The sequence below is a fragment of the Microtus ochrogaster genome, chromosome 18, assembly GCF_000317375.1.
Source record: "Microtus ochrogaster isolate Prairie Vole_2 chromosome 18, MicOch1.0, whole genome shotgun sequence".
In the NCBI taxonomy this organism is placed as follows: Eukaryota; Metazoa; Chordata; class Mammalia; order Rodentia; family Cricetidae; genus Microtus; species Microtus ochrogaster.
The window spans coordinates 63,471,223-63,493,739 of NC_022020.1; the positions used below are offsets into that span (position 1 = coordinate 63,471,223).

Genomic DNA, 22,517 nt, shown 5'->3' on the forward strand with positions numbered 1-22,517 from the left:
TGTGTTTGACTGCAGCTGCAGCTCCCCCAGACACACCTCTCACGCCTTCCTTGCGGAATTTCAGTATTCTGAAGGACAGAACGCAGTGGAGAATTTTTCCTTTCTTCAGAGGAACCCGTATTGTTGTCCTTCAGCCACTCCTCAGTAGCAGTGACACATGAGCACATGATCAGCGTCACATGAGACGGCCATTAAATTTAGGTAAAAGGCTCCAGGTTTGCAAACCCAAACCAAATTATCACGGAGCAGAGAGGCCCTGTCTCCGAGAATGACAGGACTCACTCACTTGCCATTGGGTTTTTTTTTAGACAAATCATAACTGTCCCGTCAAACTGAACAAACAAAAATCACTTTTCCCTATGAACAGCTGCTTATCCTGTGTGTGCCTACACATGTTTGTATGGGTGTGCCCCAGGACTAGTGAGGGGTTATGTAAGTGAATACGTTTTGCTTATGACCCATGGTCTTTCCTCTGCATGTGGGCCCAGTACAGCTGGGTGAGGTCCCCAGGTGAGGCCCTCCTTCAGTACTCATTCTTTGCTTGTGTGAGAACAGGAGCCTGGGTAGGCAGTAGGAGAAGCCCCTTGGGGAACCCGCCTGGGATGTACTCTTTCCAACCCTACAGATATCCCTGTGAACTTACTTTTGGCCACGTTAGCTGTCCCTGTGCTCCCCGCGGAGGCCAAGACCAGGTAGGACAAGAGTCACAGTCAGGTGCTTGCCTGGATATCTGAAGCTTTTCAATTTTAGTTTTAAAAAGAATAGGAAGGATACATTATAGGTTGTTGCTCACTTGAGAGTTACGATCGCCAAGTACAATTGTGTTCTCAGTTTAAACAAAACACCAAGCATCTCCTTCAGGGAAAGCCTGAATGACAGACAGTATTCATGTGCTCTGAACAGAGAAGGTGGCTTCTGGTTCCTGACCCCTGTCCTTTAGTGGCTATGCTATCCTCTCGGGCCTGCCTCTCTTTCATTGGTATTCCCTGTCTGTGAAGTGCCGTCTGTCCATCCCATTGATTCTGGGTCTCTTTCCTCTTCCACACTGTGGGTCGTTTCTAACCGCAGACCCTCAATGTAGAGCCACTGAGTGAGCGTCTTCCCTTCGAAAGGATCTCTCAGACCTGCTGACCTTTGACCAGATGACATCAGGGTATTCATGCCCATGATGCTATGGCTGATGCCCCATTGGGATTGGTGGGTTGAGAGACGCTCCACACCAAACAGGTGTGGGAGACCCACAGCCCAGATCAGTTAGCAGGCAGCAATCCTGCTTTCATGAAGTCACCCAGAGGCACGGATGATGGTGGATGTTTTCTACAGCCACTGTGACAGGGATGTTTGTAGGCACCCAGTGCCCACCCAGAGACTGAGGAGCGGAGCAATCATACATCCCTGAAGCAGTACAGAGTGAGCTCTGCACTCAAGAGAGCCATGAAGACAAGATGTGGAGGAGCAGTTACACGTACACGTGTGCTCTTAGCTCCCTCGTGCGCCTCCAGTCCATATGCTGAAGCCCAGCCAGCCGTGGGCTCTGCGGAGGCACTAAAGGCTAAGTGAGCTGCAAGGGTAGAGCCCAGCTCCGAAGCCTGTCATGGAAAAGGTTAGCGCCGGACTGTCGATAATGGGTAGGATAGCTGGACCTTTCCTGTTTTGTTACTTTATCTAGTCTGTTTGCCATTGCCTCAGCCCACGGGAGAGCCAGAGAGGCTTGGTCCTGCAGGCACACTGCAGCTGCCAGCCTCCGTTTCCCGTCAGCCACAAAAGCGTTGTCGGCATTTGGTTTTCTTTTTACTCTCAACTTTCAAGAAAGAACTGGTTGAAGAAACTTATTTGGGGGATGGTCACCAATTTTTGCTTTCTTCCCCTTTCTGCAAGTCGACATCTTTGGGTTATAACGGCCCTTCCCTATGACTGTGGCCTGTCCCAAACAGGTTGTTTCAGTACCAGCTGTAACCCTACCCCCTTTCCCAGTAGTTCCACAGATTTCTGTCTTTCTACCTGCCTGGTAGATGTTCTTCAGTGGCCCAGGGCAGCACCGTTCCTGAAGTGCCGTATGTCCGTGTAACATTGGAGGCACTGATGGCTCTTCATGGTAGCACTTGGTCTCTAAAACTGATCCATTCATTTTTCCATCGCACCCCTTTTCTTGGATCTGTTGATCCAAGTTCTCTCAGCGGGGAGAAGCAAAGAGTGATGCTTGCAGATCTGCTTTCATAAACCGGGGCCACAGGAACTGTGTTTGGTGCTTAGCAACGTATGAGGACATAGCTTTGGGTCTGGAGGTGATTCTTGTTTTTTAAGGGAGGATTTAATTTGGGCTCATTTGGTTTGAGGAAAGGCATGGCGGCGGCAGTTGCTCTAACTGTGGTGGCAGGGGCATGAAGTGGTCAGCCATGTTTTATCCCCAGGCAGGGAGCAGAAAGAAGAATGCTGGTTCACTGGAGATTAGTTCTTTAATAGAGCACACACACACACACACACACACACACACACACAACCATACAACATACACATGCAATACAAGCAAAAGAAATATAAACTGAACATCAAAATGTTAAACTATGGTTTTACCTCTGGTTTATCCCAAAGGACACTATTGAGAAAGTGAAAAGACATCTTAGAAAATGGAAGAAAATATATGCAAATCCTCTGCCTTCTAAGGGACTTGTTTCTAAGATATATAAAGAACGTGCAGGTCAGTGATGAAAAAGAAAAAACAGTGGGAAGCGAACAAAAGATCTGAATAGGTGTCTGACCGAAGAACAAACACAACTGCCACAAGCTCCTAACAGGTGTTCAGCATCTCTGGCCACGGGGAAATGCAAATCGGAACCCCTCCACACCCACCATGACATCAGCAAGCAGACAAAACCCAATACTATCTAGAAGATAGGGAAGCCACCGCAAACCCTCCCTCCATGTGCAGAATGAAAATGTTACAGCCACTATGGGGAACAGTCGACCAGGTCCTTAACACATTAACCTACAGCTCAGAGGCAGAGGACATGTTTAATGTGCAAGGAAGACCCTGGGTTAGGTCCCCATCACCACACACACACACACACACACACACACACACACACCATGATTACTGATAACTGTAAAGCTTGTAGGCACAGGTGTTTGCAGCAGCACTGTTCACATTAGGCAACAGTAGAAATAACCAATAGGGTTGGCTGAATGAATACACGGATGTCAGGCATCTGCAGAAAGGGAGCAGAATTCAGCCATGAAAGGAGATTACCGTGTACAACATGGTAGAAACTTAAGGAAACACTGGGAAGTGGGAACACTACATGGCCCAAAAGAAACCGGACACAAAGAACTGTGTTGCCTGGTTCTGTTCATACAAAATGCCCCAAGCAGGTGACACCCGAAAAGAACTGCTGAGAGGTCAAGAGGTTATCTGGGCAGGAAGGCGAGGGCGTAAGTAGCACAGGCTTCTTGTGTGGTGATAGGAACGTCCTGTGACTGGGTAGTGGCAATGGTTCCGCATACTAGCAATCACTGAATTGTATACTCTAAAAGTGGGTCTAAATCAATCAATCAGTCAGTCAGTCAGTCAATAAAGCTAAAACCAAATGGACGGAGAGCAAATGGGAGCTAGTACCCAGGCAGCAGGTCAAGGGTCAAGGGTCTCAGTGCCTCACCAACCCATGGATGCTCTTCTGTCCCTTCTTGATTTTGATCGTGGAAACTTTCTATAAAGAATAGAGATGTTCGCCATGCCGGCCTTTCCCACAGAGTGTGTGGGAGATAGAAGCTGCAAGAAGTGCTGGGTACCAGCCAGCTTCGGGGAAGCCCAGCAGCTCAAGGCCTAATCAGCATGGTAGACTCCTAGAGAGACAGGCTTTTCAAATAAGCAGTTCTCAGGATGAGCAGGCACCTAACGCCCAGCCAGGCCAGCTCCTTCGGTCACCAGCATTCTACCAGAAAGTGCTGGGAGCCACCATCACCTCCTGTTCTGCTCTGGCTGTGAGCCCCATTATTTATTTATTTATTTATTTATTTATTTATTTATTTATTTTGGTCTGGGCTGTTCTGTTTTCATTTTAAAGACAGGGTTCCTCTGTGTAGCTCGTGCTGGCCTCAAATTCTCCATCCTCTGTCTCAGCCTCACAGTGGCGTGGATTACAGGTGGACAACACTGTACTTAGCAGGCTGCCCCTTCAGAACCTTGCTGTCTGACTAGAAACAGCCTTGAAAAGGCGGTCACAGCGGTAGAGGGCTCATACGACATGTTAGACTTGTGGCCCTCATTCTTCCCAGAAGCCCTGAGCTTGACAGCAGAGTTCGGCAGAGCTGAGGCGGCTGTCTGTCATAGTCTTGACGGCAGAGTCCGACAGAGCTGAGGTGTCTGTCTGTCGTAGTAAACGTAGTAGAAACCCACAACATAAGCCTGTGCCGCTGCTTTGCCTTCATGCGGGAGAGCACAGATGCAAACGTCCCTCGGCCTGAGCATGACGCTGCGTGCAGCTCTGAGATTGCAGGGTCTATGTGCTCATATGCTCACGAGCCCTTCCCCACGGCTGGTGTTCGAGCTGCTCACACAGGGAATTCCGTAATGCGCTTTTCTGCACTGGTATCACTTGGGGGTGCCCTAGAGGCTAGAGGTTGAAGGGAAAGCAGAGGAAGGGAATAAATCTTAAGCCTTCAAGACAAAGCTGTGGGAGACGGAACTGCCAGAGAATCTGGGGTTCCTTTTTAACTCATGGCTTTTCAACTTCTCTGACAGGCTTTAAAATATCGATGTGTCTTTTGTTAGAAATAGGATCTTGCTCCGGCTTGTTTTGTGTGCAGTGGTGTGGCTCTTCAAGATGTTTCCCGTATGTCTACTTTTGAGTTATGTGGGGAGAGACACTGTCTGGTCTCGGGCTGCCCACAGACAAGTTGAGGCTGGGGGATGCACTTGTGTGGGCATGCTGGCCAAGCAACTCAAGTCTTGCAAACGGTCCATCATTCTGATATCCTTAAGAGAACAAGAAGCATGTTCTTTGTCTCCCGCCTTCTGCCTTCCTTTTTTCTTGTTTTTCAAAAGCATTCCCTTTCCAGCTAGCAGCCTCTTGCTCATGCGCAGGGATGGCTACAGCCACTGCCGTGTTGAGGCCACTTGCCATGCTACAAGCACACACCAGGTTGATCCATTATTACAGAGAGATGCTGGCATTGATGGCGTTTTCTTGAATTTGTTTCTGTGGTTGAGTCAGGACATAAAAGGGCCCAGCATAACTTCAAGTAGCTAAAGTATTTTATTGTCTACTGTTCCCAGAGGGGCTTGTGACAGGGACTTACCTTCAAGACTCACCTTCAGGATACATACAGTGACGTACACAGTTCAAGCCGCCTGCGTCATCATCACTGTCAGATGACGCTGAAATTTAACTAAATGTCTGACAGCAGGCTGAGTTAAAGAATTCAGGAAATCCCATACACTGGGATCTTATCTACCCATTAAAGTATTTCAGCATGGGATATTTACTGAACAGTATCCCCAAGCTAAGCATTAATGAAAAAGCATCATACTGTGTGAGCCACTCACACAGAAACGCCAGATTGTGAGGGACTAGGTCATGTGACCCTGTGGGTACATCGCTTAGAAAAGTGTGGTGAGCATGCTTGGTGGCACTTTAACCTTTAACCTTAGCACTTAGAGGCAGAGATGGGTAAATCTCTGTGAGTTCAAGGCCAGCCAGTGCTACACAGTTGAGACCCTGTCTCAAAAGTTTTTAACATAAATAAAATTATGTCATCTAAAACAACTGTCATTAGGACAGGCAGTTGTGGGAAAATACATAGTCTTCTAAGCCAGGGCTGTTCTGAACACCTGCTGGGCCCAGGAGATGGCCAGGAGCATGCGGCAGGACAGGTGAGGCGCATTCCCTTCCGCCTTTCCCCAGGATGTCCCCACATCTGTTCCTTGGTGCCTTGTGGCTGAAGTGACAGTGTGACAGTTGTGTGCTGTGCCAGCGTGTGGCCACCAGGCTGCTCCCAGATGTGCCTCATGACAGGCCGTGTCGTAGCTATAGCTCTGCTCCACCTGCAGGATCATCTTGAACAAATAAATAGCTGGGCTCGGTGTTCATATCAGGGGACACAGAGCCCCTTACTTGCTTGCTATTCAGTGTGGATTGCTGTATTCCCAGTCTAGGGGACATGCAGACACACGTTCAGGCTGCCGCCCTTGGGAGACTTAGCAGAATAAACAAAGGGCAGAACTGATGTCATCCACTGTTCAGGGGGAAGGTCCCCAGGACGAGTGGAGAGATCACCGCTTACCTTCCTGACCTGCCTGTTGCTCCTGATGGATGATGAGACGCTGTTTTCTTGTGTCTCTGCTTTTTCTGGGAATGGAAAGACCAGGGATACAACTGTTCACAGCAAGGAAGCATTGGAAAACATCCCAGAAGTACATGACCTCATGATGCTGGGAGCAGAGGTCATGGAGCAGACGGTCCTGCTTTACCCGTGGCAAGACCAGTGCAGCGGCTCCAGAGCCTGCGCCCTGGCCTGAAGCTCCCCGCTGCTTAGAAACAGCCTGTGCAAACATGCAGTGCCCCAGGGCCTAGACCAGGATGACTGGCGATTCCAGACGTATCTGTCTGGTGCAGCCAGGAGTCCCAGGGCAGTGGAGGCTGAAGCGGTCAGGTGAGTCTCCTTAGGAGCCAAGAGGCAGTGTAATTCTCGGCAGCTGCTTACAGAGAAGAACGCTGCCTGGGGCTGCCAAGGGCTGCCCAACTGGGTTTCACAGTGCAGGTTGTGGGTGGCTCATTGCCAGCGCTGGGACCTCACCACCATACATTGTTAGACGTGGCATCAGTGAGTCAGCCTCTCTTGGGTTTTCTGTTTATGGCCATGATACACAGCAGCAGTCTGAAGTAGACTTTGACGCCCATTCTGATCCTCATCCAACATGACGAGTGGATAATGAAAGGGGGTCTTTACGAGAGCTCGGCAGGACCAGCTCGACGCCGAGCGGTAGGCTTCCCCAGACCCAGGAGCAAACAACTGTATTCCCTGGAGGAGACCAGCACATGAGGAGGGGGATCTTCCTGTTCTTGCCCTTTGCGAAGTCCAGTAAATGGGCGCTGTCCAGGAGAACAGCCCCAGGGTCCTGAAAGAGGCAGGTTTCTCCTCACCAAGTAAAGGCTTGGCTCAGCGTTAGGGAGTTTAACCATGTCAAAGACATGTATAAGGAGTTGTCTGTGAGAAAATCTCTCTTTAAAAGCTTCTTGAAGACATATATCCTCCAGTGTTTTTCCAGGATCAAACTTCCTTTTCCATCCATGTCCTTTTATTGAGGACATCTTGAAACAAGTTTTTTTAAAAAAAAAAAAAAAAAGAAAGAAAGAAAGAAAAGAAAATATGAGGGAAAACAAGATATATTGAGCTCAAAAAAGTTGAAATTCTTTTAATTGTTTGCTTGTAGAAAATAGAAGGGTTAGCATATTGCTTGGTGAAGAAGCTATGACAGTCTTGCTCTTTTTAAAGGTATTTACTTCAGAAACCAAGGTTGGAATTTTAGGAATGGGGCATTCTTTAGAACATTTTTATTTTTAGAGAGTTTGGGATTTTTTACAAATAAAGTCCATGTGTGGTGGTTTATATTAAAAAGAGATAGAAACCCATTGCTGTCTGAAAACCCTGCATGCCAGACTGTGGCTGCAGCTCATCTCCCTCCTTCGCTGATGTCCTGGAGCAGCCAGGGATTGTGTGTTCTGCACAGGGCTATTGGGAAGACAGTCCAGGGTATGTCGAGAGTGGACTATTTCCTGAGAGTTCAGAAAGGCAGACTCTGAGTCCCCAGAACACTTCACTCGCTTGCTTCCTGTCCAGAAGCCAGCATGCCCTTTCCTCACACAGCCTTTTGCCAGTGGTAGGCATGGCCTCCGACATTCCAGCTCATGGTTCTCAGATATAACTGTAACGTGGAGCTATAACCTGGAGCATAGCCCTCCTCGCTGCATAGGTCCTAGACGCGGGCTAGCACTCTGGAGCTGCTTAGCTGATGTGTGAGCATAGTCAGCCAGCACAGCACATTACACAGGGAGAGCGCAAGTCCTGCTCCATGAGCAGGGGTTATCACATCCCCCACAGGCATGAGAGCGTCTGAGACAAGCCCCCATCCACGGTGGGACTTGTTTCCAGAACCAGCCTGGAGTAAGTCGGTGAGGAGAAGCCAGGGGGCACTGGTGGCACCTGCTCCATTTGGGGGAGCCTCTTCCACAGGTTCCTGGATATCAGACACAGTAGTATGCCATTCTGCCCCTTCATGGGGCTCCACCCAGGTCCTGCCCACTCTGCCGATGCCAGGAGCACCAGCTCCAGGCTTGCTGCCCTGATACCCCTCTGGCTGTGCCTAACCTCATCGCATGCTACATCCAGAGCTGTCCCGTCCCAGCCCTTCATATGCATCCGGCACATGTATCTCACACATGACGTCACCATCCTGGGAACCGCGGCAGGGTACCTGCAGCAGAGCACAGTCCCATAAATTCCCAGGGTCCCACTTGTTCCCTCTGTGTCTGTGGAGCAGCATCTTATGCCGAAAAGTGAGAACGCTCGGATGGTCAGCGTGATGGGCCTAAAGGAACCTTAGAGCCTTGTCAGAACCTTTAGAGCTACTGAAGCTGCCTGGTTCATAGTTAAATGAACGTGGGAGCTAGAAATACAGACGGGATCAGGGCCAGAGACGCAAGGGCCGGACACTAGGTTCTAGCCAACACCTAAGAAGCCAAAAGTTAGGGAACCTGGCTTGTTGAGACTTACTGCTTTTAATTTCAGGGTCTCCAACATAAGAGGCCCAATGTCTTAGTGTCCCAGGCCCCACTTTACAGGAGAGGCAAAAGTCCCACCTTCAGCACACTGCCAGATGAGGATCTCTGCCCGAGAAGGGTCTCGGCTGCAGCGGGGCTTTGTAACCTAGATGCTGTCCTCTTTGGCACTGGCCCTCCTGCATTCAGGTTGCCTCTCCACGTCGTTTCCAGACTTTCCCACTAGTCTTCTTTCAGGAAGAATGACAAGAAGTTTCCCTAGGTGTTGGGTCCATCTTGCTAACTTCCAGGCTGTTCCTACTCTGTTCTCCTTTTCCTTCCTCTTATCCACTCTTCCCTGCCTGTGGCCCGGTTCTTTTTGTTCCATCAATCTTCTGTCTTTTGCAGACACACCAGCGAGAAAGCCAGTATTAGGAAGTGCTGGGGCACAGGGTGTGAGTGGGCCACCTCTCAGTGTTTTGCTGTAAGGGCATGGGTCTGAGAAACGGTCAGGCTTTGAAGACGGGGGTGTTGGGAAGAGAAACAGTTTCCTAGCCAGGTTTTTATTGGCAAAGACAGGCAGAGGAGGCCACCATGAGGCGCAGACTCCACGGGAGCAGCGTATAAAACGGACACTTGTGTATCCAGGGAGGCGAGCCATGGGGACTGCAGAGGCCTTTGATCTGAGTCCCAGCGTGCTTTCTCGTATGGCCTCACGTGTCAGATAGAAAAGTCTTAAGAGAAAAATAAATGTGCTGTGTTTTTCTAACCTGAGCAAATGCTCTCTTCAGCATTCCCAAACACCGGGCTACTGCCTTTCATCTTTTAAAAACTCTGCTTTAGACTAGGCTACTCCCTCAGCATATCCCAGGCCAGTTCATTCGTGCAAACGTGTTTCAGCTCGCCGTGGTCTGTCACCCTGCTGGTGAAAGGTGCTATCACACCTCATCAGCCACTGATCCAAAACAGTCAAGAACAATTCCCTAGGAAAAGCCTTCTGCCAGGGCCTGCGTGCTGCTGGCACCAGGGCACTCACAGAGAGCAGAGGGGTTAACCTAAGGCAGACCGTGTTCTCTGCCCCAGCCGCTGGAAAGTGAAACAATGGGGATCATCTGTAGACTTGGGGGGTATTTTTAAGCCCCCCAGTCCAACCGTACATCTGCGGGTGTTTCCTGCAACCAGGCCCTGCTGTGGTTTAAACCTCCTTTGCAGAAGTTTCTTACAGCCAAGGCCCTGCTGTGGATTGACCCGTTTTTGATTTTGCCAGCCTTCCAGATGTTTAACCCTTCTTTCTTCTGCTAATTCTCTTCACTGTGGGCTCTTCTTTCCACCTCTTACCCTCTAAGTACTTCGGCTTTATGACCTGGAACCAGTTTGGAGGTAAATACTGGGAAGGGAGGTAATTCCCCGTCACCCAGTGTTTCTGCACGGCAAGTCCCAGAGAGAGTACTTCCGGGAGTCAGACTCAGGGAGGCAGCTGCAAGGCAGGTAGCAGAAAGATCTGGGCTGCATGAGGATGCTGCAATACTTGTGCTCTTTCCTGTCCGCATGGGAGACACTACTCACTTTCCTCTCTCTGGACTGTTTCAGAAGAGGCAGACCACTACAGCTTCGGAACAGGTACTCTATCGAGGAAGAAAAAGGTGCTGGTGACGCTGAGGGATGAGGGCCTGCGCCGGCGGACACACCTCAACATCAGCATGCCGCATGACTTCCGCCCAGTGTCCTCCATCATTGATGTGGACATCCTCCCTGAGACGCACCGCCGAGTGAGGCTCTACAGACATGGCTGCGAAAAGCCGCTGGGCTTCTACATTCGAGATGGCACCAGCGTGCGTGTGACCCCCCACGGGCTAGAGAAAGTCCCCGGTATCTTCATTTCCCGGATGGTGCCTGGGGGCCTTGCAGAGAGCACTGGGCTACTGGCTGTGAATGACGAAGTCTTGGAGGTGAATGGGATTGAGGTAGCTGGAAAGACATTGGATCAAGTCACAGACATGATGATTGCCAACAGCCACAACCTCATTGTCACTGTCAAGCCTGCCAACCAAAGGAACAACGTGGTCCGCAGCAGCCGCACATCCGGTAGCTCTGCCCAGTCCACGGACAGCACCACCAGTCACCACAGCCTGCCGGCCACCCATGTCGTGCAGAATTTCCACCCTGAGGAAATGGAGAGCGACGAGGAAGCTGACATCGTCATTGAGGGGGCTCTGGAACCTCAGCACATTCCCAAGACACAGGCCGTCCCTCCGGGCAGCCTCTCGAGGGCCAATGGTACCAGCCTTGCCCACAGGCTGCACAGGGACATGGTCCTGCATAGCTCTGGGCGGGAGAGCAACGGCAGTATCCACAGATTTCTCAGCTCCCTGAAACCAGACCCGCGACACAGCCTGGTCCTCCCTCAAGGAGGTGTGGAGGAGCACGGGCCAGCCATCACTCTCTAGGACTTGAGCCACTTGGCCAGGCTGTGTGGCAGCGGGACCCACGGGTGGCAAGTGCCGAGTAGCATGTAGTACTCTTAGATGAATAGTGACTCCAAAGGGAAATACTTTACATTTTTATGTCAATTTTAAAATAAGAAAAATAATTGCGTACTTTTTCTTTTCTTTCTTTTTTTTTTTTTCGTCATCATTCCTAAGTCCTATTCTTTATTTAAGCTTTTGGACAAGAAAACTGTCTATTTTTATAGGATTTTATCATGGAACTTAAAAATACACACACCTGCACATATTCTGGGCTCAGTGCGTGGCCAGAACCTTTGCAGAGTGGAACAGAATACTAAAGTACAGAGAGTATTTTTTAAAATTCTGGTTTTTAAAATGAAACTCTACAGATAGCTTTTTTAAAATAGTAAAATTCATGTTTTTAACTAGCTCGTGTGAAACTATCTTGTGATGCCTGAGCGCTCTACTGACCCAGCTTGGCTGTGACAGGAAAACGGGAACTGTCTGAGGATGGCTTTCCTCACAGCCAGCTCAGAAGGCCCACTGGCCTATACCCCGGAGCCCCTGGGGTTACAGTGGCCGCATCTGCAGATCTGCCCCAGCCTCAGGTCGGCTGCCACTGCCGTCCGCCTCTGACAGGGAGTTTAAGAAGCCGGCCACTCTGCTGGCTGGACAGCGAGGCCCAGCCAGGCCCAGCCAGGCCACGTGGGAGTAAAAGCCAGTGTTTACAGCAGTGTTTTCTTTGGGTTGACTGACCAGTGCAGGTTTAAGATGTCTTCAGCAGAAAGGAGGGGCAAACACCACATCTCCAAAGCTCCACAGCGGTGGGGTGGATGTACGTGTTAGCTTTGCTTTTAAAGCAGCTGCCTGTTTTTATAAGAGGAGACTGGAGCGTGTCAGTGCGCGCTCCTAGAATGGTGGTCAGGGGCAGGAACGCGCTTCTTTAATGAGAACAAATCACGTGAATCTTAATAGTTTTGACAGATACTCTTTTTTAGACCTTCTTAGAGGCTTATTATTGCCTGACCCAATTAAATTTCATATGAATTGTGTTTTCTGTCTGGATACAGTGTCGGGGAGAGAATGGCGTGTTTATTAACTGAGAACAAATTGACCAAGTGAATCTTTCATGTAAATACTGGTTTTAAAGTGTCTTCCCAGCCTTCCAGGTTGAGAGCTCCACCTGCTGGTCAGAGGCAGAACTGCCCTGACTTCATGAATGGCAGAAGGAAACTGCATCCAGGTGTTGAGCTTTGTCTGGAATTGAAGAACTTAATTCTTTTCCCTTGGAGAACTGTTTCTTGGACAGAAGTAGCTTTTGCTGAAGAATTGTCTCCTCAGTCCATGTCTGTTTCTCAGTAGTGTGCCAAGGATCGTCCACCATTTGTTTCTGAGCACGAGGGTAAGATGCTCCCTGAGTCTCTGTGCAAAAAGTGTCTTGCAATGTGTGTTATTACAAGTATTACAGAACCAAAACACTGACGATCAGTTACCACAAGAGTTGTTCTCGGCATCTTGTGTTGAGTACACTGGGTTTGCTACCAAGACGGAAAGTTGTTTCTCACCATGCTTAAGTTGTTTGGCAGATGTCAACCAGTTTATCAAGAGAACTAAAAACAACAGACAGGTTCCACCTGCCCTTTGCGAGCTGGTGTATGAGGAACTACATGTTCAGTGGATGCCTGAGTGTTCATCTAAGCGGACCTCCACTCCCACATTTCATCTCTTCTTTCCAAAAAAAATCTATGTCACTATATATTAAATTTTTTTGGTTTTATATATCAGAAAATAAAAACTTTTTTGCTTTTGAGTTAAAATGTGTTACTGGTATACCTCTCCGTTACTGTCTGTTGCTGTAAAGAGACGATATGACCAAAGTAAATTATAAAACCATTTAACTGGGGACTTGCTTACAGTTTCAGAGGCTGAGTTCAGGGCCATCATGGCAAGGAGCAGGCAGGCGGGCGGGCGTGGCGCTGGAGCACAGTTGAGAACCCACACCTGATTTACAAGCACAAGGCAGACAGAGAGCTAACCGGGAATGGTGCAGGCTTTGGAAAGCCCGCCTCTAGTGATATTAGTGGTATTAGGAGGCCACACCTCCTAATCCTTCCCAAACCTTCCCACCAACTGAGACCAGGCATTTGAATATATGAGCCTATGGAGGCCATACTCATTCAAACCTCCACATATACTTTGTGTTTGGAATAAGGGGAGAGAGTTTGGGTGCCAGTGGCGAGATGACCTGACCACATAGAAAGGACTGACTGGCATTTCTCAGAGTCTATCGTGTGCCATCGTTTTTTTCACTTAACCCTTGCACATTTTCTAAGTGCTGCTATTACTATTTTAAAGAAGAGGAAAGTGGACCCACACTCAGACTGATAGGTAATTCAGAATATTCCTTTTAAGTCTTTTGGGGAAAGTTTCTTGAGTCGTTACACAGCTTCCCTTATGTCATTTATAGAGTTTTTACTAACATTATCATTCTGACATTAAAACTATAATGCCGGGGCTGGAGAAATGGCTCAGTGGTTAAGAGCATTGCCTGCTCTTCCAGAGGTCCTGAGTTCAATTCCCAGCAACCACATGGTGGCTCACAACCATCTGTAATGAGATCTGGTGCCCTCTTCTGGCATGCAAGCATACATGAAATGAATGTTGTATACATAATAAATAAATAAATCTTTAAAAAAAAAACTATAATGTCATCCTCAGGGTTCACTCAAGTCTCAAGCACTATGCTGGCCCCACGCACCAGTCACCCCAAGGGAGCACACGTACGCCCTGGCAGGAATGGCGCCATTGGTTTCAGTGATTGCCTTTATTGTGATCCCAGACTACAACCTCTCCAGGTCAGAGCTGAGAAACCTCGAGTCCCTGCACGGCTGACCTTACAGTCTGACACACTCTGAAACTGTTGGGTTTCACAACCACTCTCATGGTGCAGTGTGAGCGACAGGTGCTTGGGTGGGAACCAAGGCACATACTGATCTGAGCATCTGAAGGTACTGTTCTGTTGCCGGGAAGAGACACCATAATCTAGGCAAAAGAAAGCATTTAATTGGGAGCTCGCTGACAGCTTGAGGTCACTGTGGCAGGAAGCGGGCAGGCATGGCACTGGAGCAGTAGCTGAGAGCAGTATGTCCTGATCTCCAGACGGCAGAGAGAGACTGCCATGGGCTTTTGAAATCTCAAACTCACTCCCAGTGACACTACTTCAACAAGACCACACCTCCAAGCCCTTCCCAAACAGTCCCACTAACTGCAGACCAAGCATTCAAACATAGAAGGTAACGGGACATTTTCATTCAAACCACCACAGAATCCATGTCACAACCTCAGGGCATAGACAGAGGCTGCCTGGGAGCTGACCTCCAGCCAATGAAGGTAAGGCTATTTAGCATTTTTGGTTTTACAAGAAACAATCCTAGAGCATCTACACAGATGAGGAACGAAGGGTTGCTGGTAATACTCATCTGCTGCCTGCCGTTTCCAGAACTTGTTATCAAAACGGGCAGACATTATATCACTGGTACCTACCTGTTTTGTGAAGATTATTACTGTAATCCTGACCACTTAACTCATAAATTATCTCCACTCAGAGATATCACTAGTAGTGTGTCTTTTTAAAGATATATTTGGTGGGCTGGGTGATACTGGCACACACCTTTAAATCCAGCACTTGGGAGGCAGAGACAGTGGTATGTTTCTCTGTGAGTTCCACACCAGCCTGATCTACAGAGCGAGTTCCAGGACAGGCTCCAAAGCTACACAGAGAAACCCTGTCTCGAAGGAAAAAAAAAATTATTTGGTAGGATGATCATTCTCACAATATTAATTCTAGTCTTCCATGAACATGGGATGTCTTCCAATTTTTAGTCATTCTCAGTCTCTTCAGAAATTTAAAACTTTCATTGTAGAGCTTTTGTCCCCCCTCTTTAGTTAGTTTTAATCCAAGATGTTTTATTCTGTTTGAAGGTTATTTAAACGGGAGTGGCCAAGATCTGTGTTTGTTGTTGGTGTATAGAGAGGCTATTAATTTTTCCGAGTTGACTTTGTATCTTACCATTTTGCTGAAATCGTTTCTAGTTTTCTGGTAGAAATTTTAAGATCTCTTATGTATACCAAAATATCTTCAAATCATAATAATATGACTTCTTTTCCTATTTGTATCCGTTAGCCTTATTGCTCAGCTGGTTTTTTTGAGCACTATTTTGGAAAGGACTGGGAATAGTGGACAGCTCATCTTATTTCTGACATGAATGGGTCCGCTTCAAGATTGTCTCTATTTTGGGTGATGTTGGCTGTGTTTGACTTCTATAGCTTTTAGTACTATGAGGTACATTCCCTCTACTCCTACTCTTTCTAGGTCTTTTATCATAAAACTGTTGGATTTTGTCAAAGGTTTTTCTTCAACTATCGAAATAATCATGTAATTCTGATTTTGAAGTCCATTTATATAATTTATTATATTTATTGACTTAAGTATGTTGGACTATCCCTGCATTTTGGGGATAATAAAACCAACTTGATCACAGCGGGCGGTCTTGATATATGCCTGTTTTCATATACTAGTATTTTAGTGAGCATTTTTGCGTCTGTATTCATCAAGGACGTCAGTCTGTAGTTTTTATTCTTTTCTTTTGTTATGTTTTACCTGGTTTTGATATTAAAGTATTCCTGGCTTTATAGAGTGAGTTTGTGAGTGTTTGCCTTTCTTTTTAATGATCTAAGAATTGGCTAGAGATCTCTGAAAGTCTAGAAGAATCCTGCTGCAAATCATCTAGTCCTGAGCTTTTGGGGGTGGGGGGGGCTTTTTTATTACTCTTTCAATCTCATTTATTATAGCTGCTTAGGTTTTTGATCTTTTCCTGGCTTAACTTTCTTAGTTTCAATCAAGAAATTCTTTCATTTCCTTTAGATTTTCCAATGTAATGGAGTAGAGGCTTTTTTTAAAAAGTATGATCTTACAGTATTCTGAATTTCTTTGATGGTGCTGTAATGTTTCCTTGTTATTTCGGATTCAGTCCATTTGGATCATGTCTTCATTTGGTTAGTTGGGCCAGCCAAGAGTCTGTCAATCTTCTCACAGAACCAGCTCTTGCATTCCAGATTTTTTTCTTTGCTTCTATTTCATTAATTTCTGCTTTGACTTACATTTCTTGCCATGTAGTTGATTTGAGTTTGGTTTGTTCTTTTTACCTATTCTGGCTGGCTGGCTCCCTGGAACTCTATGTAGAACAGCTGGTCTCCAACAGATTCACCTGCTTCTCCTCTCCAGTGCTGGGATCAGAGACATGTAGCATCACACCCCGTTTTAATTGCAACATTAAGCTATTTGTGCTCTTTCTGGTTTTTTAACCTAGGCACTTTAAGCTACAACTTTCCTTATTAAATCTACTTTGAAAAAGCCCTAAAGGTTTTTGTTCTGTGTTTCCATTTTCATTTAGTACCAGAGATTCTCTTATTTCTTTCTTGATTTCTTCTTTGACTCATTCATCATTCAGTAATGAATTATTTAATCTCCATGAGTTTATGTACTTACTAGAGATGTTCTGCTGTCAATTTTAAGTTTTATTTCACAACTGTCATAGGATGCATGGAATTATTTCAGTCTTTCTGAACTTGATAAGGTTTGTTTTGTGGTCTATGTTAGATTTACAGGTTCAGTGCAATTCCAGTCAAAATACATACACACAACATTCTTCACAGAAAGAGGAAAAGAATCCTAAAATACTTATGGAACCAGAAAAGACCCTAAATAGCAAAAGCAATCCTAAACAAACAAAAAAAAAAAACCAGCAATACTGTAACCATTCCAGACTTGAAGACATATTATATATTACTAAAAACAGTATAGTAATGGCACAAAAACAAACATATACACCAATAGGCTAAAACAGAAGGCCCAAACATGAGTACATGTGACTAAGGCCATCTGATTGATATTTGGCAATAACATAACTACACACTGGAGAAAAGACAATATCTTCAACAAATAGTACTGAGGAAGCCGGATGTTCACATGCAAAGAAATGTAATTTGATCCATATCTAGCATCCTGCACAAAAATTAACTCCAAGTGGATCAAAGACTTCAATTTTAAACCTGAAATGCTAAAACTGCTAGAAAAAAACACAGGCGGTACCCTACAGAAGGTGTAGAAAAGGATTTCTGAATAGGACTCTGTTATATCCAGGAATTAAGGTCACCAACTGCCAAGTTCGTTTCTGTAGAACAAAGGAAATAATTGACTTTGACAGCTATACCTCTGCTAGATGACTAATATCCAGAATATACAAAGAACTCAAAAAACAGAGTCAAAAGCCGGGCTGTGGTGGCGCACGCCTTTAATCCCAGCACTCGGGAGGCAGAGGCAGGCGAATCTCTGGGAGTTCGAGACCAGCCTGGTCTACAAGAGCTAGTTCCAGGACAGGTACCAAAGCTACAGGGTTTTTGAAACCCTGTCTCAAAAAAACAAAAACAAAGTCACTAAAACAAATGACTCAATTAAAAAAATGGGCTATGAATCTGAATAGAGTTTTATTAAAAAGAAATTAAAATGGCTACCGAATGCCTCAAAATGTGTTGGCCATTTGTGTGAGGTCTCTATTGCTGTGAAGACACACCATGACCACGCTAACGCTTATAAAGGGAAACATTTAACTGTGGTGGCTTACAGTTCAGAAGTTTAGTCCATTATTCTGACAGGAAGCAAGGCAGCGTGCAGGCAGATACAGTGCTAGACAAGAGCTGAGAGTTCCCACACCTTGACTCACAGGCAATCGGAAGTGGGCTGATACACTGGGCAGTACCTCCACGGTGACACCCTTCCTCCAAGCCCACACCGCCTAACAGTGCCACGCCCTTTGGTGACTTTCTTTCATACCACACCATCCTTAGCATTGCAGAAATGCAAACTACAACAACTCTGACAACTCACTCCAGTCAGTGGCTGAGGTAACATTAACAAACCACCACCAAACACTGGAAAGGATGTAAAGAGAAGGAAAGCCACATTTACTGTTGGTAGAAGAGCAAACTGGAAGCCTCTCTGCAAATCAGGATGGAGAATCCTCAAAAACATAAGGCAACCATCTGGCCCAGTTCTACCTCTTCTTAGCGTATGAACAAGCACTCAACATACTCGACAAATACTTGCTCTGCTACGTTCATTGCTGCCCGAATGGCAATAGCCAGAAAATGGAAGCAAGCTAAAAGCTCTTCAACAGATTACTAGATAATGAGAATGTGGGACATATACAAATGGAATACTATTCATTAAGAAAAATGAAATTCTAAAAATATAGTAAATGGATAGATCTAGAGAAGATTATATTGAGTTAGGTGACCCAAGCCCAAAAAGACAAACACCATGTGTCCTTTCTCGTCTGCAATTCTGACCCCCAAGACTCCAGATATAAGTTATTAATGAAGTAGCTGAAGAAACCAGAAAAACATAAAGGGACTGTGGTGGGGGTGGGGGTGCTTGAGAGAACAGCAAGATACCAGTGATATGAATGGAAAAATGGAAAAATGGGGAGGGGGCTTTAACTGGGGAGAGGTCAATACAGAAGGTGGGAGGAGACGCAAATTGCACCAAGGTTGTTTGGTAAAGCTTTAAGAAATCATTTTACATTTACCTAAAATTATAAACTATATATACATACACACACACACACACACACACACACACACACACACACACACACTGTGTACTGGGTATATGCAGATATGAATACCTTAAATGAAGATATGCAACTTGGGCTGACACTGCTCTCCACAAGAGCCTTAGACTGTCTAGTAAAAACTCCAGTACCACTGGGTGGCTGTGGAGCACGCCCTTAATCCTAGCACAAGGGAGGCAGAGGCAGGTGGATCTCTTTGAGTTCGAGGTCAGCCTGGTCTACAGAGCAAGTTCCAGGATAGCTAGGGCTGTTACACAGAGAAACTATCTTTTAAAAAAAGAAAGAAAAAAAACCCCTCCTATACCAGACATGAAAACCCTCTATTTAAATTGTTGGTCAGCTCTAAAAAAACACATGAAAGAATCTTGTACCAGAAGTCACTGAAGACTTTACAGACAGAGGAACCTCCCTAGACACCCAGCTTGGTAACACAACAGACCCTCAAAGTCAACTGCCCATTTTTACACCCAAGCTGAAATTGTGCCAAAGTTTTAGTAGCGACATTATCTACTTTCACTGTCTCATTTACTCAACTCTTGATCCAAGAGTAAGGACATCAGCAGTGGCCGACCTAGTGTTCCCTAAGTGCACTTCAAAGGCCTGGGCATCCGTTCCGGTCATGTATGGGTCATATGACAAATGCAGTTACTCCAGTCATTTGAAAGCACACATAACAACTAAACAAACTTCGCTTTTAAAAATAAGTAAAAATTTCCTTCAGGGTAAAAAGCCTTCTTTTAAAAATGTTCTTTTATAAGCTGTTGAGGTGGCACAAGTCACAATTCCAACAGTCAAGTTGCAGGGCCAGGATCTCCATGAGTTTAAGGCTAACCTGGGCTACTCAATAAGGCCTTGTTTTGTAAAAAAATAAAAATTAAAATAAAACAAAAAAACTTCACTTTCAGACTAGATCCTTTAATATTGGGGATGTTTAAGCTTGTAGTTAAAATAGGTAATATTAAAGACTGAATAATAATCGGGACAGTTAGCCGGGCATGGTGGCGCACTCCTTTAATCCCAGCACTCAGGAGGCAGAGGCTGGCAGATCTCTAGTTCAAGGCCAGCCTGGTCTACAGAATGAGTTCCAACACAGCCATCTCAAAAAATAATAATCATCAGGTCAGGTATGGGGAGTTAGGTAGTCCAGAAGCCAGAGCTTCTGTCTTGTACCTGAGAAGCTGAGGCTGAAGGCGGGTCATGATGTAACTGGTCCTTCAGTAGCATGGGCCAACAGTGATGTCCTCAGGAAAACGGCAAGTAGGAAGACCAGTAATAAAAGGATAAAATGGAATTGAACTGGGAACAGTGGGACCTTCTAGCAGCATTTCACTGGTGGAACTTTTCGCTTTAATGTTCAGCTGGGACTGCGTGAGTTAATGATTGGCGTCATATGTACAGCAAACCTAACCTTCCTTTCATTCTTCACTAATTATGGGTACCCAGATTTAATGCCTGGCACACAGTAAGTACTCCAGAACTATCTCCAGATGGTTTATAGCCCCAGAAAGATGTCTCCCATCAAGATGTGTAGAACATCTTGATGTTTAAGAGCTATACAGGAACCTAGAGACTGAATGGCATCATGTCCAAGCATGGGAAGTAAACTCAAGTTTAAGAGAATGACACACTTGTCCCATTTGATGTTCTAGTTTTAGCACAAATCCAGGAAAGTAGCTCACATCCCAAGCAGACTGGACCCCTGGCAGCTACACAAACCTTACGTCCCTCTATCAGACAAAGCTGCAGAGTAACACCTACGAGAAAGGATACGGTTACCAGTGACACACGCAGTGCAGCAACAGCAGTCAGACACAAAATGCTCCCTGCTGGAGGAGCTGGGACCACAAAAACGCACCACCCTGCCTGCCTGACAGAGCAATGTTTAATGTTACAAAAATTAAACCGTTCTATTTTCCGTGGTTTAACAAATTTTAATTAAAAATAGACACTCTGGAAATAAAAATAAAGTTCAACAAGCTCTGAATTTACAACAGAGTACACAAATAAACACAGACAACTGCCTTGAAATGCACAATAGAGCAATTACATGCAAGTATTCTATTTTTAGAACTCTACATAACAACACTGCAGTGCTTCCCAGAGGCCATCATCCCTGTTTGCTGGGCATCAGAGGGATGATTCTGACCAGAGCTGGCTGGTCCTCATTACCACTCTCGTGCTTTACATTGTTTCATATCAGGTGAGAAAGAAAATTTGGCATCCACAGGACTGTGGAGGTTCATCAGTTCACCATCCCATCCATCTGAACACCTGGGCCAGAGGAAAGCCTGCTTCTCCATCTCTTAACACTTCTACCCCGAGCTATTCTAACTGAAGACAGAGCTCCTGGTCTGCCTGTCACCTTATGCCTGAAACCTGTACTCCACCCCAAGTGGTGTCTAAATGCAAGAGCAGGAATCCCATGTGTCGTGGTCCGTCCTTCCTTCCTACCAGCTGACCAGCAGTCCCTAGGGAGGCTGCACTCTCAGCGTTTTCAGTTATCCTAAGGCACTAAAGACTCGTCTTACCTTTGAATGGAGCAATGACTTGCCACAGCAAAGGACAATTTGCACCGTATAGCATTTCTGTTCCTACAGAAACTTTATTTATAAAGCAACACTTGATGATTCACTACACACCAGATCTCAGGCTCAGGATATTTTTAATAAATGAAAACATTTGTTTCATGAATTATGGTATTTAAAAAAATACCTGTCAGGGAAAACCTAAAAAGTTGTAGTTCAATTTGTACTCTTAAGCAAACAGCATTCACAGAATCAGCAGAAGTTAATGCTTAAAAGTATGTCCTTAGGGACCACAGACACCAGAGCACTCACTCCTCTCAACATGGACGTTAGCTACCGTCTGTAGACTGAGGCTGGGCAATGCTTTTATTTCTATTAATCAAGTATTCTCAAACAAGCAGAAATTTCCTAAAATGAAAAAAGTAAGTATTTGTAGATTCCAGGCTGTTACTATTGACACTGACACTCCTGGGAAAACAAGGCGTGCATGGATTACCAAAGATTTAATTTACATATACATGACCAGAGAAACTAAAACAGTTGCAAACCAAACTGCAGGGAGCAGTCCTACTGCGGAAGGGTGTGCTTCCTTCATGGGCTTTCTGAGCACCTGGAACCCCTTGAAGAGCCTCAAACACTGAGAATAAAGCTGGTGGGGGGGGAGGGCATCCAAAGTCAGCCAAACTTCAGACCTAGTCTTCTACAGATCCTGTGATTCACACTCGAAGTTCAGACTATGTTTGACATTTTTTAGTTCAGACATATCAAAACCTAGAAGAACAGAGGGCTTATGAGTTTTTATTGCTTTCATGCAAATATACCTTCTTTTCCCAAAAAACGAAGCCACGTCGATTTTCCACACCCATAAGAGTGAAGTCAATAGTTCCACTTCTTTTCTGCTCGGATACGGCCTCTTGTGGAAATAATCTCTAAGAAACTGTTTTTTGTCCTCATAGGAGCGGCCTCCATACTTGGTAGGATCCAATGCTAACACCTGCAGAGAGTCATCACTGACCCCTGACCCCTCTGTCCTGCTCTCATTCTTCTGTCTCTTCAAAGGCACAGCACTCAGTCCTCTCTCTGGACCTGGGACTGCATCGG

At 46.0% G+C, this 22,517-nt stretch overlaps 2 protein-coding genes across 2 annotated transcripts in view; one reads left to right on the forward strand and one right to left on the reverse strand.

The window, feature by feature from the left end:
• Positions 1-11,343, forward strand: part of Pard6g (par-6 family cell polarity regulator gamma) — a 65,336-nt gene extending 53,993 nt beyond the window's left edge. Inside the window, exon 3 of the mRNA XM_005356298.2 lies at positions 10,344-11,343. Coding sequence (XP_005356355.1) covers positions 10,344-11,200 — 857 coding nt within the window. The 3' untranslated portion in view covers positions 11,201-11,343. The remainder of the gene's footprint in view (positions 1-10,343) is intronic.
• Positions 11,344-21,738: 10,395 nt separating this feature from the next.
• Positions 21,739-22,517, reverse strand: part of Adnp2 (ADNP homeobox 2) — a 22,769-nt gene continuing 21,990 nt past the window's right edge. The window contains 1 exon segment of the mRNA XM_026783565.1: positions 21,739-22,517. This exon segment is cut by the window's right edge and continues 100 nt beyond it. Within this exon segment, the coding sequence (XP_026639366.1) occupies positions 22,117-22,517 (401 nt within the window). The 3' untranslated portion in view covers positions 21,739-22,116.